Consider the following 22,422-nt stretch of genomic DNA (forward strand, 5'->3'; position numbering starts at 1 on the left):
CAACCTCTGATAAAAGGATCTATACAGTGCACCCCCACCCCAAAATGCTAACTACTGTACTTCTAACTGTCACGATAAAATGAGCACACTAGTGTGGTCAATAGCTTCGATGAAGAAGAGGAGGAAAAGGAGAGGATCGTTGGGGAGCTGGTTTGGGGGCCATAATGGGCTTTTTTCCCCCTGGTGCCCTTTCAGATTGCAGCTGCAGGTGGCATTAGATCAGAACATATTATATATAAACCATTTAAAGTATTTAAAAAAGGGCAGTATATCATATTTTGACCTATTGTGCGGGGGACTTGATTTTCAGTAAAACCTGCAGCATGAATCCTAATGTCAGTTGGATTACCATGAGATTATGAACAATCATACTCCATAGGAGGATGAATCATGATGGCGCCATTATTTTTTATTAAGTTGACACTTTGAGCTCAGGGTGAAATTGCTCAAAAGCTACTTTTGTGTTTCAAAATGGGTAAATGTTAAAGATTTCAAGAGTAAAAGCACATAATGGAAACAATTATTTGCATTTACTTGCAGGTTCCTTGTGACTTATAATAATAATAATAATCATAGTTATTATTATGATGACACGCTGCTTCAGTAATCTATTAAATTCAAATTAAACTTTTATATGACATGACTTCTTGATAATGAGCAATAGCAACAGCAGTAAACTCAACACAATACTGGCCTGAGTGAGAATAAGTAAGTAAGCATAAGTTACACTACGGCTCCCAAACTACACATTATTCTTCATTTTCTGTTTAAACAATTCGACCGTGGATTTGTTCACCGAACATTATCTTGGTCCACTGAGAAGGAATTCTGCTGAGTGCAACTGCCCTAACATACAATAAGAGCAGATGCAGCCCAATTATGACCCACACATTTATCAAGTGGTCATGTTAGCATCAAATAAACATACAGCATGTTCATGCAAAAACACACAGAGAAATGTGGGTAACTGCTCTTTTGGGATGTGCTAATAATTGGCCGAGTATTGCTGTTGCTGTCTAGACAGGTACCATCGGCCCATGGGTACCTCTGTGAAGTTCGGACATTAGCTCTAATGAACTTCAGACTGTCTGGACCAGCGGACAGTTAAAACCACATTTCGCCTCCTAATAAGCAATTAACCGAGGGGAGATAACGGAGAAAGGACAGCAGGCCGAGCCCTTTTTCGACATCATGTCTTTGAAGGAAAACTCTTTTTTCTTTGTTGATGTTGCTAATCATACATTAATGTTTTTTTGTCAGTCTGAGTATAATTTCATGAGTTTGTGAATAGCAAGTTAGTCTCCAGTTAAATTCCACATACGGGGCAAATGCACAGCAGGGATTAAATCTGCTCCTATCAAAGTCATACCCCAGTGCTCTCTCTGCTCTAACAACTGAAATAATGCTATTCAAGAGAGGGGGACTAATCTGAAAGGAGTGACAGGAGTAACATTACCTCAGCCTGACACTAGGCTCAGACTAATCCACGCTGAGGTTACATCTGTGTTGGCCATAACGGAAGGACCTGACTGATTGCCTGCTTTATGGAAAGTGACTGAGAAAAGATGGACCCAGGTGCTCGAGCCCACGGAGCGACCAAATCACAAGGCAATTCATTGTGACTCGGAAGCCCTACTCCCGACTACAGCTCCGGAGCTTGGCCTGGCTTTAGGATGGGTACCCAGGTGACTCTCAACACCAATGAAACAGAAATGAACACAAATCAGATTAACAGCTTAGCAGCACACAGTACAGAGTGCTGCAGGAGCACAACAGCAGGGACTCAGCAAACAATGATGTACGAAGAGGTTTGACACTCAAGAAAAAAAAAAAGGCACCATCACGCATTTTTACAGTTCTTTTGCTCTTATACTTTTCCTGGTGTTGGCACAATGTCCCATATATGTTACAATCTTCAGATGCAGATGCTTTTGTCCAAAACAACTTACAGTACAAGTGAAGAGGACACATCAAGGGCAACAAAGACACTTTGACGTGTGGTTCCAAACACTAACCCACTGGTTCTCGATCCTGGTCCTCATGGACCACTGCTCTGCTTGTTTTTAACCCTGCACTAGCCACTACTGACCACCTGGATCAGGTGTGTTCAGTCAATCGGAAGCTGGAAGATACCAATTCACTTAGTGTTCCCCCACTTCACTCGCATCTGAGATGGTGTCTTCCGGCTTCGGATTAAGGGAAAATACCTGATGTAGGTAATCAGCAGTTGGTCACTGGAAAACAAGCAGAGCAGGGGTCCTTGAGGACAGCGATTAAGAACTACTGCAATAACCCTACGATGGATGGATGGTGGATGACTGCTCCATGAGCTGAGCCCCAGCCTCCCTATGTTGATAGTGAACATACAGTATCATGTTCCCAGGCAACAAATTTTTGTCAACCAAATCCTCAGATTTTGCAGCGGAATTTCCACTTTTTTATGTTTAAATATAAAATCTTATAGTAAAACAGTAATTCTTTTATTAAAACAATGCAAATCCTTTTTGTAACCTTAACCAAAATCCAGTTTTTGCTCAAACGTTACCACACAGGGGAAATGCCAGGCGGTGATCTTTGGTTTAAAAGATACAGTATAACCCAGGTTGTTTGATAAAACCCCTGAGTAGGAGGGAGAAAGTGGTTGAGTGCATCTTCTGCTAGTAGTAGAGTATCAGTCTATACTGGGCAAAAATAAATCCACAAATAATCAGCACAAAAGAACCTTTCATGTATTATGATTCATTATTGTCAAATGAAAAATTGATTCTCTTGGATTAAAACAAATACATCCACTGTACCATGTGATGTGTGTGTGTTTGGTCAATGAAATGTTGCTGCCTTAACAATGACATTTTATTTCATTAAATTGCAAAGGTGTGATGTAAAAACCACATCTCACACTACAGAAGGAGCAACAATTGCAATAATGCATAATTTATTAATTTGATCCAGAGGGGATCACTACTGTATGTGTGCACATGCCTGCCAGAAAATATGTTACCGCTTTGCACTGCTTCACGTCTCATTTATCAGTTGATTGTTCGGGAATGTAAAGAGCATGTAATCTCAAGCGTTTGCACATGTGCACGGTCACGCGGAGATTACACAGTTGAAATAATTGAAAATCTTAAATTCTGTCTTGTGATTGTGTGCAGCATAAATGAAAATGGCAGAGCGTACTCTCAGACTCATTTGGTTAATGCATGAGCGAGATGACAGCAGCAGTCACCTGTATGAATTTCTTGCTGCCTGCCTCCTGGATTTGCACTGCAGGAAACATAATAAGTAGGCAGACATATACAGGATGCCATGAGCTTACTCACAGGCTGAGGGCACAAGGCGCTCACTGTGAGGTGAAACAGAGAGGGGGGGGTCCGGTGGTGGAAACATGGGGAAGTGGGGGGTGGGGGTGAGCAGTAAGGGAATACTGAGGGAGATATAACGGAGAAAGTCAGAAAGGAATGGAACATGATACAGGAAGTTAAACAGAGAACATAGATTTAAAAAAAGATGGGTGTGTAAGAAGAGGAGGTTAAGGTGACGAGATGAGGAGGAGAGATGATTGTTCAAGCAAAAACTCTAAAAGCAAAGTACAAATGTGAGTACAAACCAGTCACAGTTTTAAAGGCTTGACTCATACAAATCCTTCAGATTCACATCACACACTGCAATTTAAGTTAGGAAGCGGGGTCACGCATTCCTGTTAACCTTTTGATCTGCAGCCAAGACAAGAGAGCTCCTTGGAGATAAATTCTTGAACCTCAGTGGAGTAGTTGTGACAGAACTGCACAGCTGGCAGCAAATATAGTGAAAATACAAAGAAATAGCAGGCGGCGGCTTTCTCTGTGTATCCTGTGTGTCTTATGATCCCAAATCACAAAGTTATTCTGCAATAGCAAACAGCACCCCATTACTATCTGAGATGGCATAGATACCCCATTCCTTAAAATAAACGTCAGGACCCAAATAAGTGAGAGTGATGCAATTTTGGTTCTACTATTACAGCTAGAAGTAAGAAAAGTTTCTCAACATTTCTAACTTACAGTATGAAATCACTCCCACCTTCACCTAAATGTAGACGAGCTCCAGAGGCACTCAGACAGAGACATGTGTTCAGAATCCCTTTGGAGAACATTGGTTTTTAGCATTTAAATACATCGAATTCATTGGAAGATAGCATTAGAACAAAAAACCGAACACCGCGTCAACAATCATATAAAATTGCTGAAGTTGTTAGAGCTAGTGTTAGCGCGCACAAAACTGCAATGTTTAAGAATTTTCGGCGTCTAGCAGTGGGGGTACAGACTGCAACAGTCTAACAATCCATGCCTTTCCAAAAGCCATGGAACTGCCAGGAACCTCGGAAGGATTTTTGACCAGCATCTGTCCTTTACCTCACTGTAGAACAAATCTCTAGAACAGCCTTCGTCCATGTATTACTTCTAGATTGGACTACTGTCATTCCGTACTTTTTGGGGTGCCCTAATAACTCCCTAAAACGCCATCAATGGATCCAAAATGCTGCAGCAAGAGTGCTGACTGGAATTAGCAAGAGAGATTTCACCTTCACTAGCTTCTCTCCATTGGCTTCCCATAAAATCTAGAATAGAATTTAAAACCCTGCTTCTGCACCCTGCATATAAAGCTCTGAACGGTCAAGCTCCTCATAGTTCCATATGATCTCTATAAACCACTCTGATCTCAGAATGCAGGCCAACTTGTGGTTCCTAGGGTTCCCAAAGGTAGAATGGGAGGTAGAGCCTTTAGCTATCAAGCTCCTCTCCTGTGGAACCAGCTCCCAGTTCAGATTCGGGAAGCAGACAACCTTTCTACTTTTAAGTCTAGGCTTAAAACCTTCCTCTTTGATAAAGCTATAGTCATCCTTTCCTCTTCTCATCCCTCTCTCCTCTCACCCCACCTTTATTTGTCACCACTGAATGACATTAACTTTGTGTGTTCTTTCTCCCGTAGGGGTCTTTCTCCCTCTCTGTCCCTTTCTGCAGGTGTTCCTGGCTTTGGAGCCGTTTCCAGTGTGCAGCTACTGGTCCTACCAACCTGCCCAATTTGTTGCTGCTTTTTTTGCTCTTTTCTTCCCTCTTTCCTCGGTCAAGGCAAATGGCCCCCCACCCGGAGCCTGGTTCTGCTGGAGGTTTTTTCAGTTAAAGGGAGATTTTCCTCTCCACTGTTGCCTATAGGTTTGCTCATGGTTTTTTTTTTAGGTTTTCTTTACATATCTGTATATTCTTGACTTTATTCTGTAAAGTGCCTTGAAGTGACTTTGTTGTAAATTGGTGCTATATAAATAAAGTGGAATTGAATTGAATTGAGAGGGACTATGTTGTCCACCAGGTGACATGCTGTCGTTTACACAAGCACCGAGTGATGAGGTGACTTTATGAGCCTTGATTTAGCAACCCAGGCTCACGTACATCTTAAAAGCCCAGAGTTTAAACAATCAATAGGCATTTTCTTCTTTTCGTCTGTAAATGTGCTATGAGAAAAGATGGACAGGCCACATGGGAGGAGAAAAAAAAGGTATGACATGCATCAAAGTTCCCTAGCTGGACTCTGAAGGTAGGTGACATGCGCTGTGACGCTAAGTAGAGCGAGTATTGTGTGTTACAGTGGGCTGCAGCAGTAATAGTGCTGACACTAATTCACAGTAGCTTTAGTTTGGAAAATCCAACAGAAAAAAATGTTAAAAGTTCCTTAGAAGTGTAAGGAACAGAGTGGGCTGATCATTTGCTACAACCATTGTTGTGTTAAATATACTTAGAACGCCAACATTTGGGCTGAACTAAAAGTGATATTTTGAATATAAGGGTATGTTTTTATCCACTTAGAGCAAAAAAATTGAACTATGAGAGCTATTTCCCCCTATTTCAGTGCATACAATACAGGTGTATGTATTTAACTGGTTTATGATTAGGTGGTAAAACGAAAGACCTTGATGCCCAAGCTGATACAGTGAAAGCTAAACATCAGGCTTTTTGGTTAATAGATACTGTAGCTGTTGAATGGACGACCACAAGTGTTTGCATCCAGAGGGACTGCTCACTCTTCCCTCAGATCTCATTAGGAGACCTTGGGGGTAATTAGAGACCAGTGACCTTTATTCAAATGGTGTGACTCAGGCATTGGCTTTATTTTCCTCCACCACAAAGCCTATATTTATTTTTAACTGACCTGCATATGCATGTTTCACTTTACCTTTTCATACACGTAAAATAAACTTTTACAAAATTTAAACTTAAAAGTTCAAACATGCAACATTTGCTAGGGAAAGCAAGATTTGAAATCCAGGCATTAGTCATTATTAAATTGCAACACATGAAAATGCACTGGAACTCTGATTGTTAGAAGAGACAGAATCTTTCCTGTGAGTCTGATTTTGCATAAAATCACATACAAATTCCATCAATCATATAATTTATCTTCCAAATGAGCCACTCCAGACGTGAAAACAGATTTTTAAACAGGGCAAGGAACGAACTCTCACAATCACACCTGCTGTGCCATAACAAAACATTAACTCCTACCTGCTGATGAGTCAGAATCCTCAAGTGATACAACAAAATCAATGCACAGGAAGCATTGCATAGTGAATAATTTAATAAACATGAGTCACTAACTTTGCAATGAGGGACTGCAAAGAATAATCATAATTGATTCAATGCACAATTGTATTTACTTTTAAATGCTCCTGGACTAGTGGGAGCAGGGAGGCCGTCTCGCCCACAGCTTTTAAAACGAGTGAAACACCCATGTATGTGGTTGAAAACTGACAGTACTCCAACAGCAAATGATGTTACATAAGAGAAGTGGGATGTTTCATATGGGAGCCTGATAGCAGTTTAGATGGTGGTGGATAGAAATAAAAGAGGCAGATACATTTTGTGTGTAGCTTCAGGAGCTGCACAAGAAACTACCTCAGTTTTTACAGAGACACCTCTAAAACGTTCGTATTTTTAATGAGGCATTGTCATTTTTTTTTTGTATTTTATAACAAAAATCAAATCAATTTAATATCCAATTTGCTCAGCATTTGGAGTTGGAAATTGTGCTTTTTGAAGAGCAGAAGGGTCACTTCACTGGCAGAAAATCTTCATACAGCAGATACTGGAAATGAGAGGAAAAATCTCTCTGAATGCTATTATTTTTATCTCGAGTCAAAATAATGTATTGTACAGATGTGTGTCTTTCACTAAATGATCTATTTTCTTCTTCTTCCAGCCCATAATCTCTTCAGAGATTTCATTTCATCTTAGCTGCTGCCGGTCAAATGGAGACGAATTTGATTCGCACTGGGAAAATGCGTGAGAGCTGTTTGCATCTCTGCAAGGGCAACACTGATGTGGTTGAGGTCACATTTGTTAAGAAACGAATCGAGTTGAAATCTTGTAAAGGTTGGGCTTGTAAGGCTGTGGAAAGGGTCACCATAAGCATACAGCTGACTAACTGCAACACGGCGCATCATGTTTGAAAGGATCTTTGTTTCAAAATAAAACATCCATCAATTAAAATAAAAAAAATAAAAAATGACACCTACTCTAAAACACTGACTGACAGCGTAAATTGGTACACAGCATGCATGAATACGTTCCAAAAGGGCTTACATAACTTCAATCTTTGTGGAACAAAATATCAGTGTAAAATCCACTGTGACTGATTGATTCGATTACTATACTACATGTTGATGTCATGGCTTTTGTTAGTCAAGATGAGTTCAAGCATAAGCGGCCTTGAGATCCACTCAAGACTGTGCACAAAAGGGCTGTGGGCCAAGTGAGTGAAAAACGAAACAAAGCACCGCCCTTTGAATATTTAAAGAGAAATGTACTACAGGACACGAGAGTCAGTTCGTACACATTATAATCAACCTATGTTTGCCTGTAGCCGTCGTAGTTTTAGCACACAGTCAGAGGAACATGTAAATCAAGCACCCACCCTCTTTTTTAGATGTTTTGGTCTCTATCGGCTCCTGTAGAAACTGGAGTTCTGTGGTCATTCAATCCCAAACTAGATTTAATTGATCCATCAAACCTGTCTCCAAAACAACTCCCATAATAAAAGTACCATTTGTGCAACGATATATATATTAGCATCAGGATTTAGTCAATAAATCATTACGCTCGCCTACAAAAACGTAATTGTGTTTGCAGTTTGCGTGGGAGTATATTTTTTTTTAGGAGACAGGGTTGGATCCATCTATCAGTGAATATTCGATGGCTTACTATTGTTTCTAGAAGCCTTGGCTGCAGGCTTTTTGCAGCATTTGGTCCTTTCTGATTGGATAAGTTAGATCCAGAACCAAAAAAAAAAAAAAAACCTCCCCCCACCAAATACCAACCAACTTGCTGTGTTTCCCAGCATAAAAGTAAAAGAACTAGAAGCTTTCCTTTGCACGCAGAGGAAGAACACTACCCTTGCCTCTCATATCTTTGGCTCTTATGTTCATGTAACCCATAAAAAAAACAAATCACAAGCCAGCTTTCCTAGGTCTTCACTTCAGATGAAAACACACACGGATTGCAGTTATACATCATCCACGTGTGGGTGGCTACAGAGAGGTATCAGGTAATTTGATGGTGAACTAAGAGAAACTCAAATTTAATTTAAACGGCCAGGCGGTGTGATACAACATCCCCAAGGACAAACTCTGAGTCATCAATAAATTAGATAAGGAGGAGTGCATACAGTAAGGATATTGCTTTGGTATCTTGCCACATACTTCTGCTTGTGCATATGCTTTGCACAAAGTGGTGACACACAAACCGTGGCAACAAGACAAGCACACACACAACAAAAGAAGGACATCGGTGCTAAGTGGATCGCTAAATATCTCACTTTAAAATATATGCTCTCTCATTATAGGAGCCTCACTGTCTGTCATCTGCTTTTCTGTTTGGTTTTTTAGTAGGGGCAGGCTACATGGCCAAAAAAATTAATCTCAATTGTTTTTTTTAGTGTTCGCGAAGATTTACTATTTTAATCAAAAACAAATTGTTTGGAGTACATGATCTTAGGACAAAACACGGAGGAAGCCAACAACTTTCACTTTGCTGCATTGCTTGGCATGTAGCAGTAAACCCCTTGAGTCTTTTTGATTCCAAATTACATTTATTCATAGGAATTTACGGCCAAATGTGCAGTATTAATAAATACAGACGTCATGAAAGAGGATGATCACTTTTTACATATTGTAAACACTTGGAGCAGCAGTGCAACAATAAATGTAACAGGGAATGCAGTTAAACCACACGTGACCTACACTGTGTACTGTCCCTGAATGCAACAGCAATGGTGGCTAAGGTTCTATGGAAAGACTATGACTCCAATGAGAGAGGAGCTGACATGTCTGCAGTTTATATATGGGCAGCTCTCTGTGGTTTACGTTGCCATTAGTCCAGCTTGTTGATGAGTCAGGCTGGAACCTTTTTTTTGTGTACGCATTTCTCGTAACCCTGCAATACAAGTGCACTGACTTGCTCTGGTCCCTCTTCTCCATAGCATCCCAGTCTGCCAGTGGGAAGTTTGGATTATATTTATATGTCATAACATAGCCAAAATTATACATCTGCCTTGTAATGGTAAATGTTCTGTACTTATATAGCACCTTTCTACCTACTGGTTCTCAAAGCACTTTACACTGCTTCTCATTCACCCACTCGTGCTAACAATCACACACACAGCTGGCCAAGGCTCAAGGGCACTTTGACATGGGACCGGTGGAGCCGGGGATTGAACATACAACTGTGGGATTAGTAGATGACTGCTCTACCTCCTGCGCCACAGTTGCCCCTCGTAATCACTAGAGAAGAATGCAGACTAATGACCCTGAAGCTAATAAGAACACTGACTGGCGTCCATGAAACTAACGATCATCGATCAACAAATTTCACCCCTAAACAGTGTTATTGACCCCTCCACAACAGAAATGCACTGTCTGGATTGCTGTAGCTTCAGCCTGGTTGCAGTGTAAGTGGAGGTTTTCCTATTTGTAGACATGGTTCTCAGACAGGGGAATTCACTGTTTTGATGACGGAAATACTGCAGAAAGTACTGTAACTGACTGTTTTTCATTATCAGCGACTTGACCCAAAACTCAACAGACTCCTATTGAAATAGAATTTGAAATAGAATTTCATAGAAATATACTCCAACTTATCTTAGTTGACAGATTTTAGAAAATATGACAGCTATTTAAAATTGAATAGGAGAAGTATATTGATGGTATAACAGTGTGTTTATGAAAGTATGTTTGCTGTAATTAATACATAAATTATCTAGTTTTTTTACAACAAATAGTCCTAAACAAATTATTATTGAGGAGATGTAAAAATCCATTCTTTGCATGCATAAAGAATGGATTTTTACATCTCCTCAATAATAATTTGTTTAGGACTATTTGTTGTAAAAAAACTAGATAATTTATGTATTAATTACAGCAAACATACTTTCATAAACACACTGTTATACCATCAATATACTTCTCCTATTCAATTTTAAATAGCTGTCATATTTTCTAAAATCTGTCAACTAAGATAAGTTGGAGTATATTTCTATGAAATTCTATTTCAAATTCTATTTCAATAGGAGTCTGTTGAGTTTTGGGTCAAGTCGCTGATAATGAAAAACAGTCATCAGATTTCAAAAAGTCCAAAGTAATATATTCAAACACTACTGGCAAATAACAATATTTAATTCACAACAAAGACAGAGATAAGCAGTTGCATAGTAAATTAGGCTCAGTAAATGTCAAAATGTAAAAAGGAGGATAAAGAAGTAGATGTGATATTGTGTTGATGGTATTGGGAAAGATTTGTGGTCTAATCAGTTCATAGCTGCCATGAACTGATTAGATGTGTCATTTAGATGCCGTGTACATAAGCTGCATTTCACTTTCATTATTACAGATCATAACCTACAAACAAACACAAAAATAATGCGACATACATGTACAGTATGTTGGCCATTTCCAATTTGCACATACTGACTCTAATAGGATATGACATTAGGACATGTGAGTCGTAATAATATCCTTAGTCATTTACTGATTGCAATTAACTCTGATCTTTGAATCTATCAAACTCTTTCTCCAGCGGACAGTACAGCCCATATTGTTGCTTTCTGGATCCTCGAAAGGGCCACCAGTGTATTTTGGTACAGTGTGTTACACAATCAGCAGTTCCCGCTACATGTAGCTCTGATTAAGCAGGTATAATTTGATTCAATAATTAAAGCGAGTGGAAAAATACGTTGATTGATTGAGTGGGTTAATCCCCCCTCTCCTGTATGGCACCCACACAGTTAATGACTTCCTTCCTGTCATAAACCACCGAGACTTGACAGCTTAAGAGGTTGTGGTCCAACTTATGTAGACACCTGTGTATTGAGTCAAAATACTAAATACAAACTGAAAGTGATACTTTTACTACAATATCAGCTGTTTGACGAAATGTTAGTTCAGATAAAACTGTTAAGGATAAATAAGGGAGCACGTCAGACAATAAAATACTGTGGGTTTGAGTGATAATCAAGATGTATGGAATGGAATCAGATGCCAAAAGGAAGGGTTTCACAGCATCGTAATCAAGATGGCTGTGTCTTTGAGACCTTTCCTAGCCTCAATAAATGTATCAGTAATATATGTGCTTGCTTGGATTTAAATGGGCAGCATCCATTTATATTTACAGTTTCCCAGGAGCTGCCTGCCAAACCAGGAAGAAAACTTGTGTTGTTATTTTCCAAGCAGATGTTGTGGGAAGATGGATATAGAGACACGTTTGCTGGTAGGGTGGTCCGTGTCAGTCTTAGATGCTTTGGAGCCATAGTGGAAATTCACCTTGCATTAAAAACATATCAATTTTTTTTTTTTTTTTTTTTTTTTACAAGGTCTAGTAGTTAATGGATGTGTTATATAACGTTATTAAGCATTTATTAGAGCCAGCCAGGTCAGATGGTAGTGGTTCACAAGGTGGTGCAAAATGGCACACTTTATATAATTATAGTGTTTGAAACCTCAGAGGTCAGAGCATAAAAGCAGGACGGTCAGGACCCCAAGAAGGTTTAATATAGAAACAGACAGGTTAATATCAGCCTGGCCAATTTATTGCTCTAGCTCTGCTTTTAATATTGCACATCCAACCAACGGTACCTACTGGATATTCAGACTTACTTGTGATCCCCTCTAGAGATACAGATTTATGCAAATGTTTCATTTCAGACTTTGCAAATTTTTGTTAATGCTGCATATTAGATTCTCAGTGCAATTTCATATTTTAATTAATTAATTTTAATTAAATTCCAGGGTAAAGTGAAACTCGCCACAAAGCACAAAGCTTTCCGTCTTGAACATCTCTCTTTCCTTTTCCATGTGCTGCGTTTCTTAGTCTAAAGCTGTTATTAGTGTCACTTCATAAGACACCTTCCAGCTGCTGTGCACACATATGTGTAGTACAAACAGCACAGGGCACTGTTCATTTCATCTGTTTATCCTGCTCGGGCTCAGCGAAAGACTGATGCACTGCCTCACCCCTGTCTGTACTTGTCGGATCCTGGTAAGCCTCACACTGCTGCGGCATCTGTTGATACCGGTCACAGACGGTAGCAGCAGGGCCTGAAGATCAGCTTGGGCGAGGAGTTGGACAGCTGTGCTGTACGCCCGCGATGTGTGTAACTCATTTAAAGCCAGGCTGTCTGGCTGACTTGGGGTAATTTTTCTTTCAGAAAGGTCTCAAAAGTACCACACGGCTTTTCTGTTCAGCTGCTGCACTTAGTGGTAAGACTAGAAAGCTTTAGTGTCAAGAGGGCAAAAGACATAAACACCTAAAACTTTGTAACAAGAAGTTTGGATTTACCAGTTGCTGAGAAGGAGCACTCCATGTAATTTTCTTTACTCAGCTCCTCGACTTTGAATAGTTTTCCACCTGAAACACTTTCCAGTTTTTTTCATATTGCCTCATCTGCTCCACGTTTTGCTGCGATGCTTGTGTATATTTTATTATGGACTTAAAAATAGCTGCTGAGAGTTTTTGTCCTAAATATGTTGGAAATGTGTGTCTGTTCTCCCTTGTACAGTAACAGGCAGTTGAATTTGATGAGTAACGTTTTCAATCAAAGAAAAGTTCAGTCAGAAGGCCGAAGCCTGTCCTGTTTTTATTTTCTAACACCCTGCGCCACCTGGTTTTGTGTTAAGTTCTCATAATAATTCCTCTTTGAACTGTCTACTTCTGCCCTGCTTGCTTTATTCTCTTATTGGTCCTCAAGTTATTACCTCAGTTTATAGACACGTTTATGAATTCAGGATGCACAGACAGCAGGACTGACACAATTCTGTGCAGCTTCAGTATTTATTTTAGTTTTATGTAGCTTCTCTCCAGAAGTAATCACTAATTCTTCACTCTGAACTTTAAAAGCCATTCAGTAATTTGCGCAATGGTCTGTTTTTCTAATTTAGTTTTAAATGACAAATGTGTTCATTTTATGTGGGCACATTCTGCATTTTGTGGCAAATAGACTTTGTATGAGCAGATTGTAATAGATGATGAACAGGAGCCATATTCAATGTGATAAACCCATAATTCTGGTCATAGTTTGCTTACTGAGGTTTTAGTAAACTATGTACATATTTGGTTAGAATACTCCCTTTCAACTTGTATTATTCAGATACCTGTCTGCAGCGTCTGAGACTTCTCCTATGACAGGCCGTTATAGAATTTATTAGAACACTAGAAAGAGTAAATGCAGTTTCAGAGGCAGGTTTTTTAACCCTCACATTGTCCCCCACCTCTGACATCCTCTTCCCTTAATTTCTTTCCCTGTCATTTTTCTACAGCCCAGAACTACCGAAGCCGTGCCAGCCGCACATTCTGACCTTTCTTCAACCTTGACTTTTCCAGGCCTTAGTCTAGTTGTGGTTCTTCCTTCTCCCTTTTCCACTCTTGTATTTTATCAGCAGTGTATGCAACCATTGATAGCTCTGACCTTCTGCGGGATTATTTACCAGTGCAAGAGCCAGAGAAGAGTGGAACACAATTCATTATGTCCTCTACTGCTTGTCTTGTTGCACAACTAATACTGATACAAAGAAATGGACAAATACATAGCAATGGAACCTAATATATTTCCCCATTTAAAAAAAATACAATGCATAGATATTGGTTTTTAAAGTTATTCCTTGCAGATAATAAGAGTTCATACATACCAGGATCTGACTTGGAGAATGTATCTACATCGAGTAGACTCCTGCGGAAACACAAAAACAGGAGGTGAGCCACTTCACTGTTCCTTTGTAGTAAAGAGGGAGGTGAGTTATAAAGTAATAAAGTAATAGAAACTCAAAGTCCCTAGAGGTGATGGGGTCAACATTATACAATATGGTAACATCACCAAAGTAGCAAGCTATGTAGGAATACTCCTACTCCGCAATTTGATTTGGTTAGTATCATGAGGTAACGTTAATAATTTCCCACCACTTTTTCAATAGTTTTTTCTTAGCACCCATTCTTTCGTGAAAAATCACCAACGACGCACCCACATTTATCAAGGGGGGAAATACCGACAGTATTTTCAACTTCTTGCTGAAAAGGACAAAGCCGTCACAGTAAAATGTAACTGTGGCCAAGGCAGCAGCAGCTAATCTAATTAGAAGAAGCACTTAGAGAAGGACCACTCACATATTACACTAACCTAGTTGGACTCGGACACGGGAAGCGTTTTTTTTTCTTTTTTTCATAAACAAAGAGCATAGAGAGGAGTATGGAGACCCTACACACTGGATGAGAAAAAAAATACTGTTCAAACACCAACAGACTAACGAGTGCTGCACACACTTCACGAAACTAAAGTTTTAAAACGTGTACACAAACCACAGCACAAGAAATACTGTAGGCTGACACAGTATTTGTACTGTAGGCTCATTAAAGGGAGACAAACTAGATTATTTCTTTTAACTGGTTTGCATTTACGTATACTGGATGTACCGTGTCTCAGCTGACACAGTGTCATGACTTCATGCAACAGGAGGGTGGTGAAATAGCAAAAGTTAAAGCTGCAACCCTTCTCTTCAGGACCATAAAAAAAAGCACGACAAATGTCTTTAGGCTTTTACTATATTAGACCAAATCTTAGTTTGCAAAGATACCGTTTGAGAGCAGAACAAAAATAGCATAAGTTACTAGTCCTTCCTTTTAACGTAATGCTTTTTAAATTCAATGAAACTGTGACTTTTTAAAAGAAACTACCCAGTTAGTGTGGCTTCTGTAATATATGACTACAGTACGTTGGTCTTTTGCACTAACGGGCAAAAATTGGCAACATAAACATATTAGCGTGCACCAACATACAAAGTTTCCATGGGTGGGTGAACAAAGCAGCTTTATGTTGCTTTGTAACAAATCACGTAATATGAGACAAATCAGTAACTTTAGGTAAAGCATCTAACACCTAACCGTGTTCATTTAACCCTGAATTTTTTAAATCTTATTATCAGCCGCTATTTTGGTCCCATTGTAAGAGACAATATCAACTTGCCTCACTACGTGGGGGGCGTTATTTCAGCAGTTGTGGGGGTCTTTTGAGAGGGTTGGGACCAACAAGCCTTATGGTTGTTAAGGTTGGAGGACTTGAGAAATAGGCGGATTATTTGTCCACAATGTCCCCACACTGACTGCAAGTAACAGCTGACCGCACTGTAGAAATAATGAATGTATTATTAAATTCATTATTTCTATATTTTGATTTCCTGTGCACAGCATGAACAAACGCAGCATTTTAGCGTACTTGCATACATGAAATGGGAGTTGCTGAGGCACATTTCAACCAATGCACTGAAAAAGTGTCTATTATCGATTTTAAGTCTTTTTTTAAATAATGCGACAACAATCTTAGAGCACTAACCAACTTTGCAGTTCGAGGTGTCTACCAACAGTGTTATACGTGTCTTTTATAATGGACGTCTGCAGGGAAGATATTTTCTTGGTGGCAGATTTGATGCTTAACCACAAGTGCCCCTCGGAAGCAATTAGAAGCAAAGCTGGGTACTGTCTGTCCATGCAGTGCAGCGTATTAAATTCATTTTATTGCTGAGTTACAGTAGTAGTTTGACAACACTCATAATCGTAGATTAAATTTACAAAGCTAAAAACCGTGCAGCTGAACTTAGCACCCAGACTGGAAATCGAGGGAAACAACCAGCCTGTCTTTGCCTGAAGGCAAAACAATAACCTGCCAAATAAAAAAAAAATCTGAATAATTTTAGGGGGAAAAGTATGATGTTAACTTGATAAGCTCACTGTTTCTCCCAGGTGTGGTTTGTCCCTCTGATCTCAGAGGGACCGTACACAGGCAACTGCCATTCATTATTCAGGAGTGGATTGGAAAGACAGTGAGCACAACACCAGGAAGGCAGGCTGCCAGTCTCCAAAAAAACCCATGACTGAGTTCTGCTGCTCAGTCACTCAGTCAGTCGGTAAGCAGAGCAGCCAACCGATCAGTCAGGGAAACCTGCCAACGAACAGTAAAATCAGGTGCATGTAAGTGCTGGTTTTGTTTCAGTGTGACAGACATCAAAGTATAATGATGTATTTCTGAGGGTCATTACAGAATTTCCTAGTTTTATTACTACATTTTACATATAACAGCTGTGCAACTTGCAAAAAGCTCAACACCCATAGACTAGTTGGTAATCAAAAAATGAAGAGCATCTAACGGACTCATAATGGATGAGACGCACATCGGAGGCTGCTGCTGAGATTTAATCATTTATGTTGAGAGCAAAGGGCATATGGAAGTAAAAGGTCAGACATGGGAGAGAAACGCATTGATGGATCTGATGATGGCACCTGCACTTGCCTGTTTGAGCGTGTCATAGATAGATAAATAGGAAAAGAAAAAATAACTCTCTAGACATTCACACACACACACACACACTTCGATGCGGGTTCCATTACTTCTAACCTGGACCTAAGGTGACATTTCTCAACATGTACAGACACACGAGAGTTGGAACCTACCTGCACGATACGGTAACTTCAATTTTAGTTGCAGGGACTCTGGTGTTGAGAGGGTCGAATTCCCCTATTGATGCCATCATCTCGACTCAAGACGCTAATGAGCATCCGCAAAGAAAGAAGAAGAAAGAAAGAAAAAAAGCGATCATTGATCATTGGATCGTGCGCGCAGTAAATCCATTGTGGAGATCTTCCTCTTCTTTGTCGCTTCTGGAGCGGGGGGCTCGGGGGGGGGGGGGTGCAGTTGGAGGAGGGGAGGAGACAGGGAAAGAGGACAGACAGAAGGAGAGTGAGAGGCAATGAAAGTTGGGAGGCAGATTTAAAGTTCATCCATCCTTCTTCATGCGTTCATGGTGCGCTCCCCGTGTCTGTCCGGCGCCGGGGAGGAAGAGGGGGAGGAGGAGGAGGAGGAGGAGGAGGAGAGCGCAGCCAACCGGAGGCACCGGCAACATCACAGCTATGCGTCTCCCCCTCTCTCTCTCTCGCTCTCTCTCTCTGTGTGTGTGTGTGTGTGTGTGTGTGTGCGTCGTTTATTCATTTACACGCCGCCGCCGGTTATTGAGGCTATTACCGGCAAATCCCACCGAATTTTTTAGTCTCAAATGTACATTAACGGGCTTGACAGCGTTAAATCAGACAATGTCGCTCTTTCGGTCTCATTTCCCGACGTAAAGTTTCTCCTTTTGTGTCCAAAAGTGTTTTCTGTTCTGTAGCACAAAGACGTGTTTATTAATAATAATAATAATAGTTTTCTGTCCGATACATATGCTGCAGCAATAAACAGCGTCGTTGTTGTGTCAGTGAATATGCGGGTTAATTGCGCTTTCTTTCCATAATTTAAAACACACTAAAATAAAAGTGCAAAACATATCATGAAAGTGTGACTTCACAGATGTTACACTTTTAACTGAGTGCTCACCCTCACATATTAATAGAACTTTGCATTTAACTGAAAAAACTCCTCTGGATGATGTCATCAGGAGGTAAGAGTCCCTGGTTGTAGACAAAAATGGCAGACTACCAACCTTATGAGAAAGTCAGTAATGGTTACGCTTAAAGTCACTAATTCACAGTACAAATAAGTGGAGTGTTACCTAAAATTAAATTAAATTATGCTTTAGGTCAACATGTTGTTTCATGAGTATTTTAAATACCATGTATTATAAAAAGACGTGTTAAACTTAACATCAAAACAACAGTGAATGTAAAAAGAACTAAACAGAAAACTCATTGCTCTTATGTCTCTTGTAATAGTCTTGTGTATTAGTAATTGTTCAATCATCTGTAAAGCACTTTGAATTGCATTAATCTGTACAAAAGGTGCTACATGAATAAAGTTTTGATTGATTGATTGGTCACAACGATTTGGTTTGAAACACAAAAAAACCCTGAGCTGGGTGTTGCTGCCGTGCACAGTGCTGAATAATCTCTCTGTACGTTATGTGAACCGCGCAGTGAGAAACACAATAAATAAAGAGTGGCAGGTGGACGAGGGGACATATAGGGTCCTAACAGCATCTTTGTTTACTCCCCGGGCTCCATGGCAGTAATCTAGTCACAGTAATGAACCACAGGACAACAAGTTTCCTGTTGGAGTTATACAGTTAACCTGAGGGTAACAATCTGACTAAAAGGCCGTCAGAGACTATTCACCTGTGGGAAACCCTGCAGGAATAACCATCCGCTCCAGACCCTCTCTTCCTCTCCCTGCTTCTAACACTGCAACTCTAGACATTGTTCACCTTGAACAAAAGGGACTTTTACATCATATACCGCATACATTCACTGGAGCAGGTAATCAAACAGTCAGGCTGGCACACCCACGGTCAATTAGACTACTAGAAGAAAAGAGCTGTCATCTTCTAACGAGATGTCTGCGCTTCTAAATCTGGAAGGACTACTCAGTAATTTTCTATTAATCAGCTCTCCTGAGAGCATCATCACACAATCTTTAAAGCCTCCCACTGGGACCTCATGACCCAAATAACATTTTTAAAGCTGCCGCCTCGAAAAATAAAAAAGAAGAAAAAAAAAAAAAAAGCTGCATTTGAAATGTATTTTTGGAAAGCCACGCTTGCAAAGGGCTTCACAATTTGAGACAGAAGAGAGACAAGAGTGTATAAACAGTGCTACAAAGGAAATGTTCACGTTTAGTCTAAGATTGAAGGTGAGGAAGACACCATGGCAACCTGTATGTGTGCGACATACAGGTCAAATCCGTGTGTGTGCAAAGCGGCCGTAATGCAGTGAGTGTGACTGTAGTTGTTTTTGGGCCTTCTCACACACCAGCAATGACAAATAGATGTTGTTCCCAGCTATGTTCCTCTGTGTGTGTGTGTGTGTGTGTGGATCCACTCAATTTTGCAGCTGATCAGGCAGAAATTGAAAATTTTTATGGGCTAAGGAAAACAGTGGCAAGAGAAATGGCGAGTGAGGCAACACACAGACAGGCAGAGATGAAGAACATGTGAGATAGACAACGAACAAATAGGAGAATGAAAGAGGAGATGAAAGAAGAGGATGTCTTGTTATTTACCCGGTTTTGGCTCTCCCCTGTCACTAGGTGATTTATAAGAGTACATGATTGGATGATAAAGTGGAGTGTGTGTGTGTGTGTGTGTATAGTGGCAGCTAATTATCCAGTGAAGAGAAATCCTGCTTAGTTTCCATTTCACTGCAGAGGGGAGCAGGTGATGAATAGTAAAAGCCTCGAGCATGAATGTAAACTGAAAAAATTCACCTGCTAAAAAATCTTTTGTTGATGCTCTGTGGGTGTTTCTGACCACTCTGATTTCAGTTCCTTATTCCTAGTATAGATCACTGTGCTCAAAATGTCCTCAGAGGAAAATGGTGATGACAACCACAACCAAAAAAAACCATATAGTCTCAATGTACATACGTAACACGTAATCTACACAGAAAAATATTGTATTTGTTTTTTCACGAGGCATGAAGGGATAGGAATTATTATACCGCAGCCACAGAAAATTGGGTGCTCTGGGGTCAAAAGGTGCGGATAAACATCGCAGGGATGAAGCTTATGCACACAGCTATGGCTGTTTGCTTCACTTTGCGTCTGGTTCTTTCAGTTCTTTCGTGGGTCTCGGGTGTTTTTTCTCACCAACGTTTCACTACATTTAAAACGGTCTACTTCATCATTATGCTTTTATATTATTCTTCAAATTGTTTTGTAGAGACAGTCTTATTTATCTTCTTTTTTTTTTTTTTTTTTTTAAATCCACTAACCCTTAACTTTACTGTTATTGTACTAGTCTGTCAGTCTGTTCAGTCAATTGTTCCACCATTCTGGTCCAGACTGAAATATTCTGACACCTAAACATCTGAAGTCTATTGAACTTCAAATTGGATTTCAATTAGATTTCTCCTCTAGTGCCAATTGTTGGATGACTTGGGAATTTGTTTTATTTCATCTTCGAGCTGTATTGATTAACATTTATGATCACAGCCAATATTCTTTTATTATTTTTCTCTTCACAACTGTCAGAAATACTGGATTAAAACTGTAAAGAAAGTGGCTTGGTCATCACTGTTAGGCACAAAGACATTATGATTAGATTAATTTAGGTACTAAATGAGCTTTATGTTATGAACTTTACGTTATGTTGTGGTAAAATAGCGAACTTTGGCTTCAATTCACTGATTTGTCCAAAACGCCTTTTTACGTCCTTTCGTGTATCATATTGACGCCTCAGGGAACCTTTGACGTAACTATTGGATGCCATGGGAATGACTTGAAAATGTGTTGGGGTTAGGAAGAAAATCTTCTCTAAAGAGTACAGTTAAGTAACCAGATAAATTATATAAGAACAAAAAAGGTACCTAGAGGGACAACGTCACACATGTACTTCCTTATTATAGTAGCCACGTGCGTCACATCATTAAGGAGCACAACGTCTGGCAGTACAATCGTGGAAAATGTATATACTACATTCAGAAAGTGTTCAGAATCCTTTCAAGTTTTTATTTTGTGATGTTGCAGCCTGATACTACAGTGGTTTTAATTTTGTTCCTCTATGCTTCTTCTATGTACCATCAGCATATAAAAGTAGTTGCTATCCTACAAAAATCCTACTAGTGGTTGGACAAAGCTGGACTGAAAGACAGCACAGAGGTAGTCACCTGGCAGAACAGGAACATGTTCTAAGTACAAAATGAGTAGAGGTCAAGATTGACCACACCAGTAAGTACTAGACGTCAGTGATAGAAGGCCAAATTGTTAGATCTTATAGGCATCGTCAGCCTCAGTCTACAAAAGGTTCTGCAGAAACGATGATGATTTTGTGAATTATGTGGTTTCTTGTGGGAAAAAACCTGCATTACTTTAAACAGAGTATTCCACAAACATCAAACATCGTCCCTTAAAGTGATACTTGTTCTTACTTTTGCAAACAATGTACGTTTCTATGCTTCGTATATATGATTTTGTGTAATGATGTCATCAATGGGACAAACTGTAAGACATTACTCTTTACTTTACTCTTTAATAGTTTGCCTAATGGCCTCAGTTGTATACTATTTTACTCAAATCTTTAAGCAATATGCATTTAATAAAATGAGTAGAGAATATACAAATCTGTAATAAATTAACAGATTTTCACCTTTGGACCACAGATTTCTTAAAAGACTTGTGATGTATGTTCGGGAACATATAATTTGTTGCGGACTGTATGTATCTGCATCTGTAAATAGCAGCTTGCTTTTTGTCTCGCTGGCTTCACAATTCTGTCTGATTAGGATATGATGATAGTCTGATCCTGGTAAATGACACATTTCATGGTTCACACAAACACACGCTGATTATAGCAAGGAAAAAAACTAACACGAAATCTGTAAGTGCGTAACTTAAAGAGGCTAATAAACGGAATCCTATAATGAAAAAAAAGAAAGGAAGAAGTGCAAAATAAATGTGAAAGAAACAGTCACATGAACCATGCCATGCTCCCTATTTTACACTGGCAAATTTATCAAATTAATCATTTGGCCTCTGCTTTAGTTTTTGTATTTCAGTTTGAATCTTGTCTCACCAAATACGACTGCTCCCAATTTCCAGCTGAAACCCCAGTGTGCAATTTCTTTGATGATGTGACGGCATATTTGATTTGCAGGGCTTGTGTCCGAATGCCCCAAAGTCAGCACAACCACCGCCAACATTCAGCCTGTGATCAACTGCAGCAGGATTCTGCAGGAAGAGACAAGTGGAACGGCACACTGGACACCCAACAACAAGGGGGAAAAATTAAAGCTGTGGGACAAACATCCCAATCCAGCCCTAGATGAGGTTACAGGGCCGATTCTAAGTTATTTTTTCTGATTCAGTCACTACTCCTGTGTTCCACATGTTCAGGTTTCAAAACATCCAGATGGCAAAGTCTCTATTTTTATTTGCGCA

At 39.7% G+C, this 22,422-nt stretch overlaps 1 protein-coding gene across 4 annotated transcripts in view; it reads right to left on the reverse strand.

Annotated features, from left to right (window-relative positions):
- LOC137139517 (copine-9-like) overlaps window positions 1-22,208 on the reverse strand; it is a 76,593-nt gene extending 54,385 nt beyond the window's left edge. The window contains exons 1-3 of one of the 4 annotated variants that reach the window (XM_067526861.1): window positions 22,058-22,075; window positions 17,016-17,222; window positions 14,207-14,247 (exon numbers count right to left, since the gene is read on the reverse strand). In XM_067526861.1, coding sequence (XP_067382962.1) covers window positions 14,207-14,247; window positions 17,016-17,095 — 121 coding nt within the window. In that variant the 5' untranslated portion in view covers window positions 17,096-17,222; window positions 22,058-22,075. Of the gene's footprint in view, window positions 1-14,206; window positions 14,248-17,015; window positions 17,471-22,057 lie in introns of those variants that run through there. The other 3 variants (XM_067526862.1, XM_067526863.1, XM_067526860.1) reach the window with 3 other exon arrangements.
- Window positions 22,209-22,422: the final 214 nt, after the last annotated feature.

This window comes from Channa argus, chromosome 13 (genome assembly GCF_033026475.1).
Source record: "Channa argus isolate prfri chromosome 13, Channa argus male v1.0, whole genome shotgun sequence".
In the NCBI taxonomy this organism is placed as follows: Eukaryota; Metazoa; Chordata; class Actinopteri; order Anabantiformes; family Channidae; genus Channa; species Channa argus.